This window comes from Tiliqua scincoides, chromosome 1 (assembly GCF_035046505.1).
Source record: "Tiliqua scincoides isolate rTilSci1 chromosome 1, rTilSci1.hap2, whole genome shotgun sequence".
NCBI classification, from domain to species: Eukaryota; Metazoa; Chordata; class Lepidosauria; order Squamata; family Scincidae; genus Tiliqua; species Tiliqua scincoides.
Window position 1 is genome coordinate 18,118,612 of NC_089821.1, and position 26,076 is coordinate 18,144,687.

Below are 26,076 nucleotides of genomic sequence, written 5' to 3' on the forward strand. Positions count from 1 at the left end.
GTTTTTCCAGGATATTTGATATTAAGTCATTGAGCCTTAAAACCTCAGAGTGACAGCCAGTGCTGCAACTCTAACTTCTTTCTCCAGAAAGTCTCTTTCCTCAGGGTCCACTGAGGCCAGCAGAGATGCCTTTTTCCAGAACCCATCCTAAAATGATGGAGATGGAGTGGTCCTCCTCACTGCACTGCTAGTGAGACACCAAACACATGAGTAAGTTTTATTCTCTTCCTAAGGGAATCTTAGATAAACTCAAGGTACCATCAGTTAATGGATGCACCTGTTGCAGCACTGTCTTCTCAGGCCGTGATCCCTTAAGATGGGCAAACATGGCCCTTGTGGCCCATGCAACAAATGCATTGAGGCGTAACTGAAGAGAGCTTTCTAGATTATTTCGTTTGCTCTCAGAGCCTCAGCGCCAATTTGTTTTTCTCCAGAGTCACCAATTTCTGGAAGGAGGAACAACACCTTATCCAAACCAATCAAGGCACTTTGGAAAAGCTATCCTTGCCAACTGCTTTCTCAGCTGACTATTTGTTCTAGAGCTACCACCTCCAGTGTGGTGGCCATAAGAAATTTGGCTGTGCAATCTCAAAGTAGATTACTGGGGACTCTATTCTCCAGATCTAAATTATTTGGCAAGCATTAGACCTTGTTCTCATTGAAACAAGGACAAAAACAGCACTTCCCACAGCTTCCAAGACAGGGAAGACTAAAGCCAACCAGAGCTTTCGCCCCTTTCATCTTGAAAGAAGGAACAGAGAGCCGTCCAAATTCAACCCCAAGTGGCACAAATTTGGGAACTTCCACAGAAAGTTCCAGCATTCCCATTCTTTCAAGGCAGGGAATGAAGCTAGAGACAGGTTGGCATGATGATACGCACAGGGGTTTCTCACCCAAGGTGCAGACTAGGTTTCAGGATTATGTGCGAACCTGGTACGACCACAAGGAAACCAGGGGACAGATTCTGGCAGATCTCAAAATCAAGGGATGCAAATAAACATGCAGCTATCCTAGCAGCCATATACCATCTACCTAGAGGCAGTTCCCTCTGCTGAGAGAGCTACCAGGATTTACTTGGTGCTCTTCCCAGTACTGAAGCGGAATGGAGAGAGGCATGGAATCCTAGATCCAAGGTGGTTGAACTGTTTTTGTAAAATCACAGAAGGTTTCTGAGGTCTCCTACAAATCCTCGCACTTTCAGTACCATACCTTTCCCTTTTGGTTAATGACCTCCCCAAGGGGGTTCACAAAAGTGTTAGTGGTACTATTGGCGCATCTCAGGCAGAGGGGACCTTTTCTTTTCCCTCACCTGGATGACTTTTAAATGAAGGTGTCATCCAGGGAGCAAGCAGAGCTCAACATGCACCAGAGGGTGCTCTGCTTGCAAACTCATGGTTTTGTGATAACCCAGTCAAACAGTTCACTGGTTCCCATCCAGATACTGGAACACCTGGGAGTATTTTTCAATACCCACATTTTCTGTGCCTTTTTGCCAACAGAGAGATGACAGAGGATCACAGACACAATCCTCCAGATTCTCAGTCAGGTAGGCAGATATCATGACGCTGGTCCACCTGCTATGAATGTTGGTTCTGTCACGAGCTGTTCAACTAGACCCAATTCCACACCAGAACTCTTCAGGGATGGCTCTGGTCCCACTCAAGAAGAGAGGAGATGCCACTTCCACTCTCTGATTCCACCACCCCTGAAGAGGGATTTGCAGTGGTGGGTGTACAATGGGCAGCTGTCCAAGGGGTGAGCCTTCAAGACTGGCAACAAATAATCCTGACCACAGATGCCAGCATATTTGGTTGGAGGGCCCAACTGAATGGCAGAGTGAGTCAGGGTCATTATTCCTCTCAGGAGATGTCTCAAAGCATTAGTCTCCTGGAGCTGAGATCTATCTGTCTTGCTCTGTTTTCATCTCAGACCTCATTTCTGCCATTGTCAGTCATGTTCTAGTAAGAACACACACACACACACACACACACACACACACACAGCAAACCACAGTTATCTCTCACAACTTAACACCTAGCAGGAGAGAAGAACATAGAGGCAGACTGCCTACGCAGATGGAGCCTCTCAGAAACAGAGTGCAGGTTGTATCCAGAAACTGAGGATCAGATTTGGGCACCCATAGTAGGTAGTTTGCTACTTGTAATAGTTTGCTACTGCGGAAAACTCGCAACTTAACAAAATCTACTCCAGGGTAAGAGACAAGGGAGTGGAAGTGGTGGATGCAGTATCAAAGCCCTTGGCCTCAGGAGCTCCCAAGTTCTGGTGGCACCAAAGTGTCCAGGTCGGTACCCAAATTATTAAGACAGGAACCTTGGGAGATTCCACTCTGGCCAGACCTACCCTTACAAGGCCCTTTACAATACCCACATCCACACAGATGTGGATGTTGACAGTGTGGAGGTTGAAAAGTTGCAATTGCACCAATTGGGCTTCTCCAATAGGGTTATAAAGCCCAGACTATCCTCTGAGTGCTTGAAATGTGTGTAGGACCACATGGAAAACCTTTAGGGACTGGTGCAGGGATAAGGTTTTCTCTCCTACCTCACCTGATGTGTTTGTTATCTTGGCGTTTCCCCAGGATGGCTTAGTCAAGGAGCTTAGAACTAGTTCGCTACACTGTCGAGTAGCAGCTCTCCAAGGCATCCAAGGGGCATGGGATGGGTCTATCTGCCTTTCAGACCCCCTCCCCAAACATTTTCTCAGAGGGGTAGTGTTACTGAGCATTCCTCCTGTTCATAGGCTTCCAAATTGGGATCTGAACAGGGTCCTGATATCTTTAATGAGTCCTTCCTTCAAGCCTGTGGCCATAGTCCCATGAAGTCCTGTCATACAAAACTGCTTTTGTAGTAGCTATAACATCGGAAAGAAGGGTATCTGAATGGGGGGCCTTATCCATCCTGACTTATGTGTATTCCACACACTGTGGTGCTTAGGATTGACTCATTTTTCTTACCCAAAGTTAATCCAGTTTTTCATTGACTGCAAGAACTAGTTTTACCATCATTTTGTCCCAATCCTAAACATACAAGGGAAAAGGCTTGGCACACACTGTGTGTCAGAAGAGTCCTAAGCTTCCATACTGAACGCACTCATCCATTCAGGAAGACAGATACTCTGTCTGTAACTTACCATGGGCGAGAAGGCGTCCCTGGTAACTCTAGCTAAGTGGCTTAGAGTTCGCATCCCGATTTCTTTAAGCACTACAAGGTAAATCTATCAGCCTTGGCAGAGGTGTCCTTCAGGAAGAAAGTTCTCCAGAGTGTACTGAAGGTGTGAGAGTGAGTGATCTAACTGCCCCCCCCCCGAGGGATACTGCTCTGGTAGATCTCATTGGTGAGGAATGCCCCCGCCTCCACCAGGGAAAACAGGAGTTTGCCTTACCTGGGTAAGTCTTGTTCCTGGTGGAGGCAAGGGGCATTCCTCCCACCACACTTCAGGGGATCACTCCCTCTACTGCATAAACATAGATGCAAGGTGGTATTTAGGGTTTCCTATGACCTATTTCCCTTGTTCAAACCCTTCTGTTTCTGGGGTATTAAACCTATTTATGTGCAAAGCAGTTTTCCAAACAGTACAATTGTGATACAAGTTTATAACCAGTCACAGTAGTGTGTATGAGGATCCTGTCATAGCTCGGCAAGTAGTATCTGGGGACTGGATCCCTGTGCTTGTGGAGCTCCGCCTGCCTTTTTGTTGGCCCTGCCTCCAGCAGCAGCAAGGGACAATCCCATTGGTGAGGAATGCCCCCTGCCTCCACCAAGAACAAGACTTACCCAGGTAAGGCAAACTCCTGTTTTTGCATTCAAATATACCTCCCACCATTGACCAAGGAAGGGATACCAAACAGCCAAAGAAAGAAAGAACTGTGATGTTACATTCCAAACAGCTACCACATGGTGTGAGGAACAAATAGTTCTTCTCCAGCGAGATGGGAACCATCCACAAACTAAACCACTTTTAAAGGGCTGTTAAAATTTCCCCATGCATTTTCTCACATTTTGTCCCATTTTAATCAACATTTATTAGAAAGTTAACTGCAACACCCTTGGTACATTATGTATTTTGAGCTGGTTCAGAGGAGAATGAAGACTGTCCAACCGTGGTAGGGAGAGGCATGTGCATATACAACTTTCCCCAGAGCATACTGTTCCATCCTCACATAGTCCCTAACTACTTTAAAGTAGTCCTTTAACCATGAAATATGGCATGATTTGAGTAATCTGCCCCCATGTAACTGTGAGCATGGAATGGTACCTCTGGTGGAAAGAACAGTGCATACACCCACTCCTCACATGATTGAATGTCCCGTAGCATCCAAGCTGTTCCTTTATGGATGGTTCCACAGACTTGTATGCTTTCCAGGCTAGACAAATAGAGATTGTTCTTTTCATGCTAGCTGCGGGATAGAAGGAACATGGTGACCTTTACAGTGGGAGGTGCCTCAGAGGTGATGAAAATCAGTTGGAGAGGTGGTGACAATTAGAGCAATTCTCAAATCATTTGTGAGGCCACTACAAAGACATACATCTTAGATATTTTATTTGAAACAAGCATAGTGAAATGCAATGTTGGCAGCAGCTGGGGGCGATAAGAAAAATAATATATATTTCTGAATGAATAGGAAATGACTGGACTTTATTTTTATCTAAGTTCCATCTGCCTTGTCCTTTAGTTCTCCCACAGATTTATGCTGCCTGGTATTTCTTGCTTCAGCCCACACCTCTGTCCTGTGTGAAAAATGTGCCGGTCTGTGCAGTGAACCATTCCCTTTGAAACCCACCCCCAATGACTTTCTCCATTTCTCATTAAATGTTGGGAATAAGCCAGCTGGGGGTGGACTCCTCTCCAGCAGGGATTCAATCTCTCATTCTATTAGCACAAGGCACTTCCAGACGTGTATCTTGTATCTGCTGTTTTTGTTGCTCTCCCTTTCCCATTTATTAGGCTTTTTTTTTAATTTCTCATTTCTTGAATCCATCTATTTCTTGCAAACTTGCTTTTTGAACAGAAAAATAAGAGGTCACAAATCAGTTCTTTACACTTGAGAGATGGAGTAATAACAGGTGGCAAGACCAGAGGCTGCCAGAGCCTAGGATTCTGGTTGTCATGGAAACATGTCAGACCTGCAGAGAGATGAGCTCTGTCAGCAGTAGGGGAGAAAAGGAACGTGAGAGAAGCTCAGTGCCACTTACCCTATAGGTTCATACTGTATGTCGGCCATCCCTCCAAGGGATGGGGCTTGAAATATGTGGAATGGTAAAGCCATATTCCAAGCTCGGATTTGAACTGTGAGAGAAGTGAGCTATGGGAGCAGGATGGAGGAGCTCTTGGCCTAGGCCTTGAACAAAGGGTGTTTTTTTTTTCTTCAGTGCCTTCAGTACAAAATGCTTGGCTTGATTTTTGCCTGCTGTCTTCTGTGATTTTTGGCCTGAACTGCCACACAAAGAGCCATGGAGGCCCATAAATAAATAGATTACAAAGGTATCCAGTCAGTTCCAGGCTTTATCAGTATTTGTAAGCATCCGTGCATATTCTCTTTCTTGCCTTAATGTACAAATTTCCTGATTTGTGAGGAGACAGGTGAAATGTCTTTCAGTGTGGCACCTTGAGGCTTAAATAGGATCCAATATCCTAGGTTTAAATCAACATCAGCCTCCCTTCCCACATCACCTCCAGTGAGGCTACAATATTTGAATCTAGAGGTATTAGTTTACAAGGCTGGTGGATGTGGTTGCGCTAGAAAAAAAAATACTGGAGTGGGGAACCAAAGAACATTTTGAGAGGGTGTGCTCTGTTTTATATTCATGAGCTGTTAGGGCACAGAAATGGTGTAGAAGATTTGTTTGCTTATTTAGCAGTCGCAGATCCAGCAAGAATGAGAGAAATTCTTGAGTCACTCTTCCACACAAGAAACACATACCCTAGTACAGGGGTGTCCAAAGTTTTTGGCAGGAGGACCACATCATCTCTCTGACACTACTTCGGGGGCCGGGGAAAGAAAGAATTAATTTACATTTAAAATTTGAATAAATTTACAAAAGTTTACATAAATGAATATATTAAAGATGAACTTATATGAATGAATGAAGGTTTTGCAATAGCTCAAGGCCTATAAAAGGCCTTGCACAAAGCAAGGCTGGCCTTTCCTTTGCTGCTACTACTGCATCACAGACATGAAACAGCAAGCAGTGGAGGAAGCCCTCGTCCCACAGCTCACACAAAGAGGTCAAACAGTTGCCTTTACGCTGAGAGCAGTTGTGTCGGGCCAGTGTGGGCTGCAACAAATCTCTGGAGGGCCAGAGGCTCATGGGAGACTGGTGGCTCCCTGAGGGCTGCATTGAGAGGCCTCGAGGGCCGCATGTGGCCCCAGGGCTGGGGTTTGGGCACCCCTGCCCTAGTATCTGCCTGCATAGCACAAGGAATTGCCTCATGATGTCTTTTTTCGTTTTTAACGTAAATCAAAGTAGAGCAAAGTTGTACTGGAGCTGAGCAAATAGACGAATTAACTGGTCTCTTCAACTCATAGGCAACCAAGAGTTCATTGGAGATGGAGTCTGGCATGGGAATATAAAAAGGGAGAGGAAGAACAGGGAGACAGGGAGTGGTGCTCAAACTGTCCTCTTCCCCTGTGAGCATCTCTTGGAGTCCTTTAGGAAACTGGAATCTGGTACTCTAAGTTATTTTTTGCTTGGGAAGTAGGCCCTGCTGAAGCTCAAGGAGGCCCAGTTCTCTCACACCTCCATGTTTTCTGTGGCTTTCCCTTTCTTACCTCATGTCCCTCTAGCACGGTGATTTTCAGTCTCTTTTGTCTCATGGCACACTAACAAGGTACTAAAATCATCAAGGCACACCAGTTTTTGGACAATTGACAAGGCACTCCATGCTGTTGGTGGGGGGCTCACATCCGCCAATGGCCCTATTAATAAAAGACCCTCCCCCAAACTCCCGCAGCATACCTGCAGACCATTTGCAGCACACCAGTGTGCCACTGCACAGTGGTTGAAAATGGCTGCTCTAGCACATCTTAAAAACTGACCAGTGTTGGTGGTAGGGGAGTGAATCAAGGGAATGATTCTTCCCGCAAGGGCCAGTTTGAACAAGCTTAGACAATAGAAGAAGTAAGGAGATGTGAATGAGGACTGCAGTGCCTATCATGTTCTCTTCCAGCTCCATGACCATGATTCTTTGGCACTGCAGTGAAGGAGATGTTAAGCTGCCCTTCACCTTTTCACTCACTTTTCAAGAAGAGCAGCAAAAAAGAAGATTGAACAGGATCCAGGAAGTGCAACCTGGCAGGCAGAAGGGTAGGGAAGGTGATGGGCAGGTGCAGGGCTGTGAGGTACTCCCCACCGGTTTGCCACCTTCCCCAGTCTACCACCTCAAGCAAACACTTTGATCAACCTAATGGCTGAGCTGTCCCTGGTGGGAACAAATCAATGACCCTGAGTGCCACTTTCATGAAGTAGCACAAGAGGATCAGTTTTCTCACTGCATTTCACTGGCTTACATTATTGACACCTTTAAATTAAACTTGCTTACTCAGAAGCCCAAGTAGATGTAGGGTGTCAGCCTAAGAGCTGTCTACTACAATAGTAGATGGAAATGCTTTTAGAAATTGTGGATCTCTAGAGCAGTTCTAATTGTCAGATTATTAATTACTTTGAACATCATATAAGGAAGTTGAGGCATTTAATATACGGTAGAAGATTTGGAACTTTGAAACCTTCCTCCCTGTTCTATAAAGGAATTCCCAAAATCCACTAGTTCAACTAGTGCAAAAACCAAAACAAACGATAGCAAGGTCTGAGCAAACTGGGGGAGCATGACAACTTTGTTAAGGACCCAGGTCAAGTAGCCAATAAAAAGGAATTTATTAGAAAGAATGAATAAACAGGGCGAATAAAAGACATGGGAAGGGAATTAGCAAAACATAAGACACAAATCAAAAGAAAGCAGGCCTCTCCCAATACAGGATTTGGCAAAGTTTGCCCTGAGCTTCTAAGATGAGCAGAAAACAAAAGGAAGTCCATTGTGTATTATAACAAGATATTAAAAACCCATTTTGTATCATTGACGCATAAACACATCAATTGTAAGAAGTAGGATTTTAAAAATGTTTTTCTGAATTTTTCTGAATTTTTTCTGTGGAAATGGAGAGAGGAAACTTCTCTGCACTTTTTTTCAGAATGTTAGGTCACCCCATTTTATGCACCAGGAGGGCAAAGATTACAGTTTTTTAGGGAAATCGAGGGACTGGAATTGTTTGCAGGGTATCCCCCCCACCCTGTAAGTAAAAATGAAACTTTGGCATACTGCTTATGATAAAAGACCAGACTTTGTAATCTACTTTGACTGAAGCCCTTCAGTAACAGGTAAAAATACGAATACTATAATTAGCCATGGAACAAACTGGTGCACAAATTCACCTAATGAAGGAAGAGGAGTCAAAATTTGCAAAGTGACAAATAAGCATCCCCTGATTAGTGGAACTGCTGCAACAGGAAGCTCACTGTACAATATTACAACCCGACATGGAGGCACTTGATTCACTTGCTCACTGCCCGACATGGAGGCACTTGATTTACGGTGAATCTAGTAGCCCCATTGTGGAGCCACTTCCCTTACCCGAGAGAAGGGGACAAAAGTCCCCTTCTCCCGAGGTGCTGTCCGTGGCTGCCGTTGGCGCGCAAGATGCAGTGGTAGCCTTTTTCAATGCCGCCGTGTGACACGGGAGCTCAGGATTGGGCTATATGCCTTTGCACTGTTCTGCACCATAAGTGTCCTGAGAAATTCTTGGTGATTGATCACTTTCCATATTATATTTCAGCTTTTTTTACTGTACTGGTTTTCAGTCACTGATTCATACATGAATTGATGACAAAAAAATAGCTATTTGTGGGGCATTCACAGCAGCTAGCTACCTCCCTGCCTTGCTGGCCCTGCAAGACATTCTGGAGCGCTACCTGCCTTTTTCTGCCATTATTCCATTCTTTTTCAAGTACCCCTAAAAGTCCTGTTAAGTGCCCCTGGAGGTAAATGTACCCAGGTTGGGAACCACTGTTTTTCTGGTATGTTGTTTACAGTGCACTTACTCTGATAGTGTTTACAAAAAGGTTGTGAAGACCAGAATTTAAAAACATAATGACTAAAAATATATCTTATGATCTTCTAGTATATTGTTAATAAATTAGAGACTGTACAGTTGTTAGGTAACAATTTGTTGTTGTTCAGTCGTTAAGTCTTGTCCAACTCTTCATGACCCCATGGACCACAACATACCAGAACCCCCTGTCTACCACTAACTTCTGGAGTGTGTCCAAATTCATAGTTCATAGGATTTTCTTGGCAAGGATACTGGAGTGGATTGCCATTTCCTTTAGTCAGAGCTCTCTGCTATCACCTGTCCATCTTGGGTGTCCCTACACAGCATAGCTCATAGCCTCATTGAGTTACTCAAGCCCCTTCGCCACAACAAGGCAGTGATCCATGAAGGGGAGGTAACAATTACTGGTAGGTTATTTTTCAGGATCTGGCTTCAGGTAAAATCAGACAAAACTATAGTCAGACACCCCTCTAAGTTTTAAACCTCCCCCCCAACTTATCCGAGAGTCATGGAAAATGCCATTATTTTTGGCTCAAAGCCTGCCCTCGACATCTGTGAGATTGACTGATAGGCGAGTATCTATGGTACTGTTCGGCCAACAGGACCTCGTGGGTGATAGATAAACTAATTAGCAATGTGAATGCAAGCGTTTGGTAGCATCTCAGCCAACAGCAACATTTTAAACATCATCACTGTGTGTATAGAGGGAAGGATATAGCCATATGAACACTGATGCAAGTGCAAGATTTCTTGGTAGCATCTTGGCCAATAGTGGCATTTTAAATATTGTGGCTGTGTTGTACAGGGAAAGATACAGTCTTGTAATTTGTTTTATAATTAAAACATTGTGTAAAGGGATAACCATGGCCCCTAAAGAATGCAATAGACCCCCTTTAAAGCCACTTTTTAAGGATGGAAATAGCTTTGTTCTGTTATGTAAATTTCAACTTCTGAGGTCTTGGAATGAATAACAGTGCGTTCTTTCTCAGTATTCTTTCTCAGTATTTTTGCAATACAGTGGTGTCTCTGGTATTTATTACTTTTGTAAAGTGGGAGTCCACTATTACTTGGAACTCTGGATAATTCATATTTTCCTTTCAGCCAAAGAGCAAGGGAGTTGTGGACCTCCTACCTGCTTACACTGGCCACTCTTACGATCTGTAGTCTCATTATTTGGAGAAAACCTCTTTTACAGTTGCATATCCAAGTCCACTTTGTGAATAAAGAGAACAGTACAAAAGGTATATGTTGCACTGACAAATATATTTATTGAATAAACAAGTATGCTTCTTGCCTGCAGCCCAGAAAGGACCAGATGGGGCCATTATTTCCAATAACTACTGTGATTTCTGCCTTGGAGGATCCAACATGAATAAAAAAAGTGGCCGGCCAGAGGAACTTGTCTCATGTTCAGACTGTGGGCGCTCTGGTAAGTGATTCCTTATTACAACTTTTCATGAACAATGAACATGTATGACACTCTTTTCTCTTGCTTCTGAATTATTTACATTTTTAATTTAATTTAATTTTTTAATTTTTTGTGTGTCATGGGATTGGTTACACATGTGCATTTCTAAAATATAATTTTGAATGTTCATTTTAAAGATAATGGGCTAATTAGTTAACATGATTAGAAACTGCAAGTCATATAGAAAAAAATAGACTTGTTCTCTTTTAAATGAAGACAAAAAATCCTAAAACAATTAAATGAGGGTTTTTATCTTCAAATGCTGTAATTAAAAATGTAAATTACTACTGAGATTTTTGCAACATAGATGATGAGTATTTCCATCAATTACACATGCTCACACAAAAAAGAAGAAATTGCAGGGTAGGATTGAGAATGGCTGTCAAACACTGTTCTTTGCAATGTAACCTTTTGAAGAGGTTTTTGGTAGCTGCTTTTATATATCTGTTTGTGGAATTTTTTATAAATTGTGACCCTTATTTCCATTTTAAGCTGTTTTCATGTCTCAGTTGATGACTTTGGGTATATTTGTCTTTGGGTTTGGTGGTGGTTTTTAGTGAGGAAAGAAACAGAAGTTTGAAACAATTTGTGGTATATTTTAAAATCAAGTTTTCAGTTTTTCTATTTTGGAAGGATTTGGAGATATAAAGTCATAGTAGGTAAAAAGATAGTGGCATATCCCATTGGTCCCTTATGATATGATATGCTTACAGCTCACCTGTGAGCATAAGTATCCACCATGGGAGTGCTGCCAGTGCGGGGCTACATGCATTTTTTTTTAGGAGTAAACACAGTAGCACACAGGAAGGGGTTAGAGAGGATGCAGTGGCTATCTTATCATGCCCATAGTAATATAAACCCTTGACATTTGAAATCTATTATATTGTTTTGACTTTCAACATTAATAATCTGGTGGGTGTTGTTAATCTTTTGTCTGTTATCAAAATAATGCACAACCTTCTAATAAAAATAATCAACAAACCTTTCATAAAACCAAGAAGTCACAAAATTTTATTTATTTTTCACATTTTATACCACCCTTCCTCCAAGTAGCTCAGGGTAGTGTACATAGTTTCTCTCTTTCTTTTGTCTCACAACAACCCTGTAAGGTAGATGAGGCTGAGAGTTAGTGTCTGGTCCAAGGTCACTCAGTAAGCTTCATGGTTGAGCAGGGATTGGAACCTGGCTCTTCCAGGTCTATGTCAGACTCCTGAACCACTACAATCTTGTGTTGATGGCAGCAGAATACTATCTTGTGATTTTGTGTTTGCTTTATACAGAGAGACAGCTGATCTGGTGACAATGCCTTTTTGGCTAATGATTCCTATTGGACACATGAAGTATTTCCAAAGCAGGCCTTATTTTAATATACCCTGCTCTGCACAATGGCTTAAACGTTTCTAACACTTTTCTCAACCATCTTCAGAATCTTCAGAATGTACCATAGAAACCCAATTTTACAGATAAGACTTCCTGTAGTACATTAGCCGAGTGCACCTGATTTTCCTATAAGCAATCACCCTTCACTAAACAGAATCTTTTTGAATAACTATAATTCAGTTTGAATTGTTTACCGGAACTTGCTATCTGTAAAACAGATCTCCTTGTACAGCATGCTGGGCTCGGTCATACATAGGCCAGTAGGAAGCTTCAGTACTTTTATTCCTGGTTGCAACCTTCACTTATTTTGGTAACAGAAAAAAATTCCCGTTATGAGGCAGAAGAAGTTATGTCTGCTTCTTTGGTTATTTCCTATACACAGTAACATCTTACTATTAAGTGTTCTCATATTATGTTTATTTTCATCCTTGGGAATATGATTTGATTTTGTATGTCAGGGCATATTTTCTATATAACTACTTCCGTCAGTTATTTGACATCATGTTAGTTAGAACTGCTAAAGAACAACAACGGGGGAATTAAATATTTCGTTCTCCAAAGGATGTATTCTGAAATTTCTATCAAAAATTGCATGTTGCATTAGAATGTTGCTTGTTTGTTCCTTTTTATGAAAAGATGCACTGAAATACTTTAAAATGTTTACATTTTACTTGAGGGGCATTATGTTCTGTGTGTGTGTGTGTGTGTGTGTGTGTGTGTGTGTGTGTGTGTTTAAGGGACTTAAACTGTGAAGAAATATTTATTGATTAGTATTTAAAATGGTTTTCCACGTTGTTTTGCAAAGGAACCACACCACTTAGGGGGACAAGTACAGAAAAAGATCAGGAAGAGTGCTGTTTTTTTTTGTTTTTTAAGAAAAAGGTTTTTGGAAAATGTATGGGTTATTACTTATAACAACAAGTTCAAGACAATTGATGCCAAAATGGACAGTCATTGTAACTTGTACTTTTAACAGATTCTCATTATGAAACAGTCTGAAATCCTTTAAAACTGTTCAAAACAATCACCAAAAATGTTTTCTGGGTGTTTTAAAGAGAGGAAAACAATATTAACCCTTTTGCTGCCTTAGTTTATGGGCATCTGTGATAGTGTAATTTTTTTAACCTTCTCAAATGCAGATAAGTCTCACTTTCCTTATTACTGCTGTTGCTGTTCTGTTGCTCTGTTTCTTGAACTGAATTGCTTTAGATATATACATGGCTGAGCAATCTCTTTAGTGTAAACTGTTTAACAATGAAATAGCAATGAAATTAATTGTGATGCCTGTTGCTTAACCCATGTGCTGATATATTCATCATACATGTCAGCTCATTTGGGAAGAGAAAGCAGGAAGGAGGAAGCGGCGGCAGCTCACACTACGGAGGACTTGTTCGGTTCCACATCTGAAAGCGACACCTCAACTTTTCATGGCTTTGACGAGGATGATTCAGAAGAGCCTCTTTCAGACCAGAGCAGCAGCTCCCCCCCTGCAAACAAAAAGGGCAGCTGCTAAAATAACTAATTTCACACAAACTCTATGAGTGACTTCCTGCCCTTTTTGCTACTTTTATTCTTGTTGTTGTTATTGCCTTTTTTAAAAAATGAAAAATAAATTACACCCATTTTCATCTATGGGCATGTACACTGAAAAAAGCACAACAGACTAAAACTCTTTTTAAAAAATCTTTGAACAAAAATTTGATTTATTTTATTTTTTATTATTAAATTGTTTCCCTCTCTTTTCTTTCTCTTCGTAAGCCTGAAATATGGATGTCCTTTTAAAAAACAAACAGATAGATAGATAGATACACAAATCAACCGAAGACAGCTAATGTTCTCAATTTTTAATATCTACCAACCAGATACAAAATAATAATAATAATAATAAAATGAGTTGGATATCAGAAATCCATCTCAAATAGTGTTTTAAATATTTATTTATATATTCTATATATTATTATTAGAAAAGACTTTGAGATTAAGAAAAATGATGATGCCTCCTTGATAATCTAACTATACAGAAAGAGAAACTGTTATAGGATATTTGTTCTAGATCAAAAGAAAACCCTTGCCAGAGTGACTTTTGCACTGTGAAAAGTTTGCATTTACTGTAGCACACTGGAGTTTGTGACTTCCCCCTTCATTTTCCTGCTGTCCTCACCTTTAACCGTTTGAAAAAGGCAAGGTAAAACAACAAAGTCCTTAAGACTGAGGAATTTCCTGCTTCCTTCCATTGGACATATTTGTTCTCAAAAGAATGCCTCATCTCTCCTGCCTTGGCATCTTTTTACTAGGTGTGGTTTTTGTTTTCTCTTTTTTCTTCTTCTTCATCTTCTACACTGTGGAAAGACATTTCCAAACACAGGGATGGAATAGAACCATTCTTCTACATTGTGGAAAGCCTTTTCCAAACACAGGGATGGAACAGAACCATCAAGTCACAGATCCTGCAAAGATGAAATAAAAGATGAGAATCTTGGAAGAAATGAAAAGGAAAAATATACCTCACATTTCTTTTATTTTACTTTTTTAATAATAAAAAAGCTAATAAAACCCCATTTAGTCTTATTTTTGATAGCTCCTCCTGAACTAAACCAAAGCAATACTCACTGATCTTCAAAGGGCAATAGAGAAGATAGAAACTCTCTTGCATTTGCTATTCCAGCAGCATGAAGCTGAGCAGGAGAATTGAAAAGGTATGTTCAAAATGAAGTATGTTCGTTCTTTGTGAAATGTCTATGCTTTGAATTTGTGCCCTGGTAGGGAACAAGCAGGTAGACTGAGAAAACTGCCTTAACAATGGTTTGGTCAATGCACATATAATGCTTAATCATAACTTGCAAACCTGATTCAAACTATAATTTAGTGTCCTGGTTTGTGGCAAATCTGTAACTGTGATTTAGATATTCAGATGTATCCAAGGAAACAAACCATGATTAAGCATTCTATATAAATAAGAATAAACTCCTTTGGCCTTTTGTGTAATACTATTTTTACAGTTGACAAGATGCTGGGACATCTTGAATTCTAACCTGCACCTTTGTAGGTTTTCAGAGGGTAATGTGAAGTCAATTAAGAATCTGGCCTTAAGTTTTCCATAGGTTGAAAAAGAGTTTCAGTGTGTAGGTATCTGGGGTTATGTGCGTGTACATACATGTGTGATGCATTTGTGTATTCACCACATTCACGTTCATGATTTTTCTGTTGTTATTCCATCAGACCATGTTACTTCTTGCTGTGTCAGTTTTAATTATAATCGAAAATGTGATTGACATTTTGACTTAAGGATAACAGAGCTTAGTCAGGTCATACTTTTTTCTATTTTGCTCCTCATCTGAATCAAGGGTGTGATCCACATTGAAGCCACTTGAACATCTGCTATTGATGACTATTGCTATTGTAGAGGCACTCTAGGATTGCATTGCTTTGGGGTTCATAGCTCATAGAATAAAACTTCCAGCCTCATTTATATAAGCCATCAGGTTATAGCACTGGATCCCTAGATAAACAATGAGAGCCTGCTATGCTTTCACAAAAATCAAAAGTCATAAAGGACACAAAACTGTAGAGTCACCACCAAAAAAGAGTATTTGACTGTGTTACTGTTTTCATAATTTGGTATTTTATTGTTACACATTTGACTGGTGAAGAATTAAAACCTGAATACTTTTCTGTTAGATGAGATTAAATCCAGGATAGTTGATGCTCTTTTTTTCTTCTTCTGAAAGACATTATTAGCAAGGCAAGACATTTATTGGACCTCCCCTTCTTAACCAAGTTAGACTTCCAGCAGATGCTAGGATAGCTGACATCTTCCTATACTACTATGGCTTGCCTCTTCCAAAGCTTCATAAACTGCTTTAAGAAAAAATCGTCCATGACTTCTGCTTTGCCAACTGGTCTATAGTAGATTCCTACAGTGCTATCACATTTATTCCCCCCTTTTTTAATTCTTACGGCCAGTCCAATCCTGAGCTACATTCGTCACTTCCCCCAAGTAAGGGACTAGCAATGGGACTACTCGACCCTGCACTGGCTATTTAGGCCTGACACAGGGCTCTGGATCCAGTGGAGTTCAGCTCCACCAGTTGTATTCCCCTCACACCCCACTCCCACCCCACCATGTCTTCTCCCCGCCCCCTCCCTGGAACACCTCCCCCCACCTGACTTACCTCTACCACCCAGCGCTTTGCACAGAGCTCCGGGCGGCAGATCACTGGCCTCAAACTTGCGCTGTTTCAGTGTGGGCTTGCGCTGGGCCAGCTCCAGTGCTGGACTGGCAGTAATGCTCGCAAACATGCCTTACAGCATGTTTGTGACAGTGAGCACCAGCAGTGAGCTGGCGTGCACTGTTCTGGATTGGGCCTTCAGACACTTTCAACCAGGCTTCCCTTCTCTTCCTGTTCCACTCCACTTCTCCTTGTTCCTCACTCTCCCCTTCTGCCCCTCCTGGTTTCCCTCCTGCTCCCTGCGCTGACTTAACAGTGCCAAGGGTCATAGAGAGTGCTCTGATGGGCTGCCGCCGCCGCTTGCAGCTTGCAGCAGCAACCCAGCCATTCCAGATGGAATGTCATGTTTGAAAGTTCAGGTTTGACCAGTTTGTTTCCTATTCTCTGTGCATAGCAGCCCAGTGCTATGGGAGCCTTCTGCTGTCCGAACTAGTGTTCTGTCAGCAGAAGGTCCTCTGTATTGGTGCTGTAGATGCAGTGATGATGCTCACAGTGGGGCGGCCAGCAGAAATGGTAGGTGACTGTGTGCGTATATCACTGTAGGAGGTATGCTAGTGGTAAGGGTGGACGGGGTAGGAAGAAAGAGTAACAGGGTGTTTCAGGGGAATGGAAGGGTGCGTCCAGCGAGACCACATCTACTGGATCCTATGCTTCATTTTTTGGCCTTGCCCTCTCCGCCTCCTGCCTCTTCTCAGAGTTACACCAGCTATATTAGTTGTTTGTTATTTGCCATTAGTTATTTGATTTTTCTCTGTAAACCGCTTTGTGAACTTTTTGTTGAAAAGCGGTATATAAATACTGTTAATAATAATATAACTGACATACTTTTGAGGAGAGCCATAGGCCATCAGGGGACCCATGCAGAGATAAGGGGAGACTATTTCTCCTTATCTCTCGCAGGCCTCCTGCTTGTCTGTCCTCGCACCATAGCACGCAGCAAGTGCCTCAATGGCATACCTGCATGCTACAGCATGGTGGGGGATAGAATCAGGGTATTAGTATGTAGACATCAGGGATCATAGGTAACAACACCTCCTATCAGTATCCATTGTATATTCTCTTGTGAGTTTCTGATCACAAGCTTGCTTCCTTTTCTCAGTGGAATACCCAGAGGAGTGCGAGGGGGCAAATGGCTAGGGCACTGTACTTGGGGGGGCGGCGCATCAAACCTCTTGCTCCCCCGGGTACTCCAAGAACCATACAGAGAGTGGCTGCAGGAGCACAGCTACTGTTGGCACAATTGTGCGCCACTTTGAGGGCCGCCCCGCTCCTCCTTTTCTTTAAAGGGGAGGAGAAGGGGGCAGCCCTCTGATCAGTGGGGAGCCCAGCTGCGTCTGAGGGCTGCCCCCTCTTCTGCCCTAGGAGAGGAGGGTAGTTGTCATATATGGTGGAAAATGGAGCGTGCTTCCTCCAATTTTGGAGGAGACATGCGTTGCTTCCCTGGCTGTGATAGAGCCTTTCGCGCTGCTGCTAAGCAACATGAAAGGATCCATCAGAGCACTTTGGGGCCGCTAGAAGCAGCACCCAGGAAGCGAGTGCCACCCACCTCCTGGAAATGGCACTTGCCTCTGTGCTGGGCGCCACTTCTAGGGGTCCCAAAATAGTCTTGTGGTGCCATTTGCACCACTTAGAAGCTCTGTCGCAGCCAGGGCTGCCTCCTTTCATCCTCTTCAAAGGGGGATGGGAGGAGGCAGCCCTGTGGAAGTAATTGTGATGACATTGACATCATCGCAACTATGACGGGTGGAGAGCACAAAGGCAGGAGTGACCCTGGGTGGGAAAGGCCCAGGCCAGCCTCTGCCTCCTCTCAGTGCCTGCTAGTGAAGGCCTCTTCTCACATATTTTTAGGTGTACATTTGATATGTTTTAAGTGCAGACTTCAAAAGTAAATTGTGAATGCAACATACGTTTGCAAACAAAACAATCACCCAGGTACACCTGTTAGGGAATCAGGATAGACTGACTCAGTGTCAGACCCAGCTTTGTTCTGTGAAGTGTCTCTGAGGTTTGGAAGCTTTGTTGGTGGGTTATTAGATTGCTACAGGATGCTGCTGGGGCATTACTCAGTGGGTATAGTGTAATGGGTGTGTGTGTGTGTGTGTGTGTGTGTTATACATTTATGAAAATGGCCAAGTTTTGTTTATTTGTGGTAATATACCAACATCTTAGGGGCTGCTGTTTATGTAGCATCATTGAGACATTGAGAGCAACATTTAAGAGAAGAGAGTAATATTTACAAGGCATTTACAGTGTTCTATTGGAAGGCAACAGTTCAGCATAATAGGGAAGGAAGACAAATGTTAGGGGACATAGGAGTGAAGAAGTTGGAACCTAGCGACTCGGGTGTAGAGATTATAGTTTTGTGCTTTGGAAACAAATGCAGCATCCATTAGGTCTGGTAAGCCAAGTAGAAAAACCGTGTCTGTTTACCACATCATGAAATCCCACTGCAGTAGAAAAACAGTGGTGCAAGGTTGTACTTCTGCTCTTGGTCTAGCACTGAGCAACACCAAACTCTTCCTGCTTCCCAGGCTTTTTTAGTAATGCAATTTGTGCAGGGAGAGGAATCCAAGGCCAATGCCACACTAATCCTGTTTTGCCAGGACTTTCTTCCAGCACAAGGTGATGAACTGTCCTCTCATAGGGCAATGAGTTGTTGTCACAGGTGCTCCATGAAAGTTATGGCAGATGGGTGATAATCCTGTGTGAACATCATATTTCTTTCACAATGTTTGTCAACAGCTCTTGATAAAACCTATCTCCAAAACTTCCTCATCTCATCTGCTGCAATTGTCATCCAGTCACCTTGCAATCATTTATGGTGAGATGCCCTGTAATTTTATATTGGATTGCCTTTATGGTGTGAGCACACTTTGTGTTGTTTTACTCATAATCCTTTTTTCCTTCAATCATTGCACATTAACCCAATTGGTTAATAGTTGCTGAAACTTGCCATTTTTCAGCCTATGGCTATAGTTCCACAGATATAGCAAATCATCCCCACTATTACCTAGAGCGGATCAGAGACTGGATAAGCACAGCCTGTGCAGGGACACCATCTGTGATAAATGCCTTCTGTGCCTGCTGTCATATTCTGAACTGGCAAATTCTTTTTGTCATCATGAGAGCAAAGGAAAAACAAAATTTGCAATCCAATATTTGAATTAGTCCTAAGTACTGTATATAAAATCTCCTTAGGGATTTTGCTCAAACTTCTGTAAGATCTGTTCTGTTTTGTTACTTAGTGGATGAATGGTTACAGCAAACCTGTAAAATAAACCCTGCTATGTTCTTAAGATACTGCTTGTCATTGTTTATGAACATATCCAAATCATGTCTAGATGAAGTCTTTCCTCCATTTGAACAATTTATCTTTTCATGCCCTTTGTCTTGTGGTGATAGACAGTGAAATCCTAAAGGAAAGAGATATGATAAAAAAAGTTTGGAGGAATTTGGTAGAGTAGCTTGTAAATTATGAGAGTTCCTTATTTTCTAGGAGCAAAAGTAAACACTCCTTAACACAGGAGTAATGATCTTGATTTTTTTTCCCCCCTTCAGGAATCACAGTGAGTTTGGAATTGAAACCCAGGACAGATTGCCATCTTTGTCTATTCAGAAAATTTACCACAGAATATGGTCTCTGGTAAATGGTGGTATATTTGAGAACCTTAGTATTCATTTCATAAAGACTTTCCCATCCTCAGATTGAGCAGATATGCCCGAAAACATATAGGCTATTATCCAGAACAGAGTTAGGTGTGCTTATGCCCACTGAAAACAATGAATTCAAGTGCACAATTCAGTGCTGGGTTGCAGGTACCAACTAACCACCATTTGTGGAGGGCAGAGCTTCTGTACTTGCCCTGCATGATTATATGCCCATTCCTCATATCTTCCCCAACTTTTACTTGTGTGCACACTCTATCATTTACTCATGCTTTTCCTCCTGTAAAAAACATGTTTTCTCAAAAGATTTCAAATTCTACATAAACCCTCAAAATAGTGCTGAGTCCATAAAAAAGAATGCAGATTAAACACATTCAAAATAAACAATTTTACACAGTTTATATTGATTTACATTATACCTAGCATAGAATTTGAGTTATTTTGTTAAAAAAATCACTTAACTTTGGCTGCTACACAATATTCTTGCTTATAGTTCTTGGATTTTAGTATAGTTTAGAATTTTAGTATTGTTCCTTCTGGAAATGCTGCAGTTCTGAAGAGAGAGAGAGAGGAGTGTGTATGTTTCTATATCTTTGTGTCTGTGGGCGTGACATAGAATCATAAAGTTGGAAGGGACCTAAAAGTTCATCTAGTTCAACCCCCTGTTTGTATCAGGAAATCCTAGAGCATCTCTAGCAGTTGTTTGTCGACCCTCTGCTTGAAGATTTCTGGTGAGGGAGAATCCACCACCTCTCTCGGCAATCTGTTCCACTGCCAAACCACTCTGACTATGTGGAATATTTTCCTGATATCTAATTGGAATTTCTTCTCTTGCAGTTAGATCACGTTAGATCTAGTTCTGCTTTCAGAGGTACTTGAGAACAAATTTGTCCCTTCTCCCATATCACAGCCCTTCAGGTATCCGAAGAGCACTAACATATCCCTCTCAGCCTTCTCTTCTTAAGACTAAACATACCAAGTTCCCTGAACTTTTCCTCATAAGGTTTGTTATCCAATAGGAGTTGAGCAGCTCTGCCTTCTCTTTGTCTCCAGACACCAATTGGCCACCCTTATCAAGAAGCAATCTCATTTCTCTTCCGCTTCCATGTATTTGTGTATAGATGGTAGGAGTACTTGTGTGAGAGGTTCTGTGAGCTCAATTCTATTGGGCAGTTATGCTGTTGCAATGAGCATTCCATCAGTGGTACTTATGGCAGTTGTAAAATCCCTCCCAGCAAGGTACAGAGGGGAAAGTGAGAGCGTTCCCTCATGTGCTGGAGGGTTTTTGCAGACTCGCCGGCCCAGGTAGGACAGCAGAGAAGGCGGGATGGGGAGGGAGGAACGGGGTGGGAGGTTGATGGAATGGGGAGACAATGGGACAGCAACAGGGGTAGGGTGGGTCTGGGAAAGGGTGGGCTCAGTGGCAATTGTGGCTGCTGATTATAGATCCCCTTCCTGGAACCAATTCCGTGGCATGGGCCTATGTGGACCTGTTCCAGTGATTTTGTTGACACAGGCCTGAGTAGAACCATCCGCACCGCAGAGGCTTATGCCTGAGTAAGGGAACATTTGTAGCCTTACCTTACCAGTCCTGCAGGACTGGTCTCCTGCAGGTCGCAGCAATAAACATTTTGGTACGGCTGCATTGGCGGAGGGAACCATAGGATTGGGCTGTGTGACAATTTTTAGTAGCTTATAGGCTGACATTTTGGTATGTACTTTATGCCATAGTAAATGGTGAAGTAATAATAATAAACTGCAAGTTTTATCATGTGATTCTAGTATTAAATCACACAGTTATCATTGCCATAAACAGTTCAGGGTTCCTCAGTTTGTGTCACATAGTGCTGCTTAGCTGGAAGCTACCTTCTGAACTAGAGCCTCTCTGTTCTTTGTTGGAGCAAAGTGCATAGGCCTGGATTTCATATATGCTTCAAGTAGAGTGACTAGATGCTACATAGTGCAGGGCACCTGTGTCTTTTTTAATGATTGTGAAATGACAAACTGCACTTAACTGACATTCTCTCTGCTGTGCAACTGTTAAGGTATATGAATGTTGTCATCCTAGGCTGTGAAGTCAGTGATTCTTTTCAGATGTTCAGTTTGATACAATGAATATTTGTAAGAGGGGAGCATAGGAACTCTTCCTCCAACCTAGACATATAAAGTGTGGTGCCTTCACATCCCCAACGTTTGTTGTATCCTTGAGCAGACTCATGCAGACAGTACAACAAAGGCATGTAAGTTGGAGGCATTGCTTGCTGAGAGAATGACAATGCTCCACCATGCATGTTCAGTGGGCTCACACAGAAGTCTAAAAATGCCTTCTGTGGAATAATCTTTTGTTGGTAAATTGTATAAGAAATTTGGTATCTCATAACAGAAAAAATTCATCTGTTCTGAAGAAACAGTGATAAGTGAAAAAACAAAGAATGAGAGAAACAAAGGGAAATGGGCAGTAGCTAATTTGTAAGAAGGAAAAGAACTGGATCTCACACCTGCTAGTAAGACACACCTGTTCCTTGGTCCCAGATTTATAGGGATGTCTCTAGTTGCTCAGTGATGAAGGACACACATAATATGCATGCTTAGAAACACTTTGTTACAATAGTGTTCTAAGGCAGAGCTGCAACGCAAAGCATTCAGGCAGACGCTTGGTCAATCCTGGTACAAATTAATCTATGAGCATGGGACTTCCTCCAGGGCTGAGTGTAATTCCACCCATCTGTTCACTTGGTGGGAAACTTTTCCTTCTGAAATATTTGTTGCTGCTCTGAATATGAAAGTTAAAAAAAATACTACTTGCTATTGTTTGAAAGTTGTTTTTTTAGTTTTCCCTTTCATTGCCTTTCCCTCTACAGTTAGTGATCCTGTGCTTACTTGGATTCCGAATCCATCATCCTTCAAGAAAACCATTGAAGATATCAACCAAGATATAGCCAGGATGCTTTGAACTTCCTCTCATTGTCTGATCCTTTTCTACCTGTGTCTCATCCAGCACAGGAGCCTGGACTGTGGAACGCCTGCTGGCACTTGCTCAGAGAAGTCTTGGGGATTCCCTAAGCCTGTGCAATACAAAGAAAACCTTTACAGTTGTTTTTTTTTTTAAATCCCCTTTATTTTAAGTGTTGTGTGTGTGTGTGTGTGTGTCTGTGCGTGTGTGTGTGTGTACATATATAAAAATATATAAAAGCCCAGGTCAAACTGGAACTGATCTACCACATAGAGGTGACTGAATACGACAAATGAAGGAGAAAAAAAAAGCTTGACAAAAATAGACAAGTTATTTTATTTATTTCAATATTTAAGAGAGAAAAGTAGTGCTGATATTGCACTGTATATTTGTTTAAAATGCATTTTACTTCAAAATTTAAAAGCAATTTTTTGTGAAGGAACTTTTTTCAAAAGCACTTAATGTAAGATAAAAACTGACTACTTACTTTCAAGAAAAATCTTTTTTTTAAGTTATGAAAATAAAGATAAACTCTGCTCTCTCTTACTTTAAAGATGCCATTCGTATACATGCGGGGTGTTTTTATTTTTTCAAAGTGGATGTGGTAAGTGAAAAATTGTTCTGGCTTATTTTCCTGAATGTCTGCTAATGTTTCCCATATTGGTATATTGTCCTAGGCAGAAGCGGAGCTGGGGTGGTGGTGGTGCAGTCAGTGGTTTCACTAGGGTTTGCATTACCTAGTGCGGGAGGCCAGCGCATCACGCCTATGATGGAGCACCCTGGAAGGTGGGCATGGTGATGCACCATTACCCCACCCTCACTGGGTTTTTTACTATAACTTTTTGATGGAATATAATATTTCACCATGGTTTATTTCATTGCATACTGCATGAAATTATGGATTGATTAGTACATAACATGTTGGTACTATTCAAAAATATTAAGATTTTTAAAAATTTTGGCCAGTAGTGGTGTCACCCCTCCCCGTGCGCATCACCCACACTCCCTGCACCCCTTCACACCCTTCTAGCAATGGCACTGGATATAGTATGTATGACACGCTTAGCAACGCACTGTGTAAGCGTTCCCCCTCAGCGTCACATTCATGACAGCGATGGTATGTTGCCACTGCTGCCCCAAATGGCTCTGACATCAGGGGGGAGGGTGTGTGTGGAGTATGCCGTACTTACCGTGCTACCCCCCTCTGGCTCCACTTCTGGTTCTAGGCAAACACAAACAATAAAAAAACACAAAATATTTTGAATTCTGCATAGTCACTGTAACAAGATCTACAGGTCTGCAGTCTGTCAGGTTCACAGATAAATGGAGAGTTTAGGCATTACCACTTCTCAGCAATAACGCCACTAAAACTAGGTGCTTTACAAAGGGATGAGATTCTGTTCGCAAAAGTGTCATCATGTGAATAAATTGTGCTCATGCTAACAGCTCATTGCAAAAACTAACTGAAAATTAAGTGATTGGTACAATAGGAGATAAACCCATTTTTCTAAAACTGTTGTAAGACATATTTGAAAACATATTTGGTGACAGAGACATTTTTAAAAATAACATCTTTTTCCAAAATTAGTAGAGTTGGATCCAGCCACGGGTCAAAACTGCTGTAATTTTTTAGAGCCAACATGTGACCGTTGATACTTATGCAGTGACTTTCAAACAATGAGCCTGTGAATTAACTGTCTATGGAAGATCTGCATTGGAATGTTGTATCCTAATAACTTGTTGGGAAGACTGTCATAAGCAAGGTACCAGATTCTTATGGAGCCACAGATCTTATGGATCCTAGTACAGTTAGGGTGCAATCCTAACCCCTTATGTCAGTGCTTTCCAGCACTGACATAAGGCAATGCAGCTCCGAGGTAAGGGAACAAACATTCCCTTACTTTGAGGAGGCCTCCGTGAGTGACACTCAACTGCAGGATGCAGCACATGTCCCATTGGCACTGCTATGCCAGTGCTGGAAAGCACTTACATAAGGGGTTAGGATTGTGCCCTTAATTGGAGAACCTGTTCTGATTTAATTTTTCTATGTGTGTGCACTCACAAGATGGTGTGAAAAAGTCTATTGTGTGAACAGATAGCAATGCCTTGAAATTGTACCACCCAACATGCATGCTTACTTGGAAATCAATGCTACTGATTACAATGGAACATTCCCTAGTAAGAATGCATAGTTCCATATGCAAAACTTCCATGCAGGTTTTTGACTAATGCTTGTTAAAGTTGGTGCAATGCCAAACTCTTAGAATTCAAATGTGACGTGTTTTAAAATACTGGGAGCAATCCTCCGAGCTCTGTTGTTGCACATTCACCTCATGTTTCCACTGGGCTTGCTCATGGCTGGAATCCAGGGAAGTAAAGCCACACCCCAATACATTAAAGTTGCACACCAGTCGTGCCGTGAATTTTGCACACGCAGTTGCCCTCTTGGGAAATGCTTGTATGAGAGCAATGTGAAATCCAGCCTAGAAGAAGCACTTTACATGCTTAACTCAATAGGTTAATGACTGCATCCTGGAATCAAACAGACCTGAGCCTGAGCCCAGTACATTATTTACTAAAAAATTAGTGGCAGAACTCTTATTGCGATTAATTGGAGAAAATACAGACTCTGCTAATTGAATCAATTTCCATTAAATAAAAATGCACATCCTTATTGAAGAGCTGCAAACTACTAATGTGTGTTAAGTTTATATACAATTTATTTCCAAGACACCGCCTGTATATTTTCTTTGTACATATTAATTTACCCAACAATTTTTTTAAAAAAAGAAAGTTTGTGAAACTGCAATTGCTGTACATAGTTTTTAAAGATTCTCATTGTTTACAATGCTATACTTTAAGTTGAAAATAAAACTTCCTTCTCTACTTATTTTTGTTTTCTTTTCCCAATTATTAAAGTATTATTTAGATTTTTTTCTTAAATTTCTTTTTTAATACAGTGTGAAGTTTAATGTACCTTTTTTGTTCTTTGTTTTTAATTGTGTTGACTTTGGTAATAGTACCAGGCTGAAGGTAGAGAAGAGAACAGGGCGCATGAATTTCCCTTACAAAGAATCAAACCTTTCCTTAGTACAATGTAGTTCAATGCCAATAACAACTTCTCTCTTAAGGCAAACAGCAGATGGAAGGATTTTCTGCATGGGATGAGGAAAGTGTTTACACTCCCCCAGCTGTAGTCCTGATCCTGAGCAGCCATTCCCTCCTCCCAAGGTGCTATTTAATAAAGAAAAATGGA

At 41.7% G+C, this 26,076-nt stretch overlaps 1 protein-coding gene across 1 annotated transcript in view; it reads left to right on the plus strand.

Annotated features, from left to right (window-relative positions):
- DPF3 (double PHD fingers 3) overlaps positions 1–26,076 on the plus strand; it is a 278,418-nt gene that overhangs the window by 227,782 nt on the left and 24,560 nt on the right. The window contains exon 8 of the mRNA XM_066631631.1: positions 10,425–10,553. Within this exon, the coding sequence (XP_066487728.1) occupies positions 10,425–10,553 (129 nt within the window). The remainder of the gene's footprint in view (positions 1–10,424; positions 10,554–26,076) is intronic.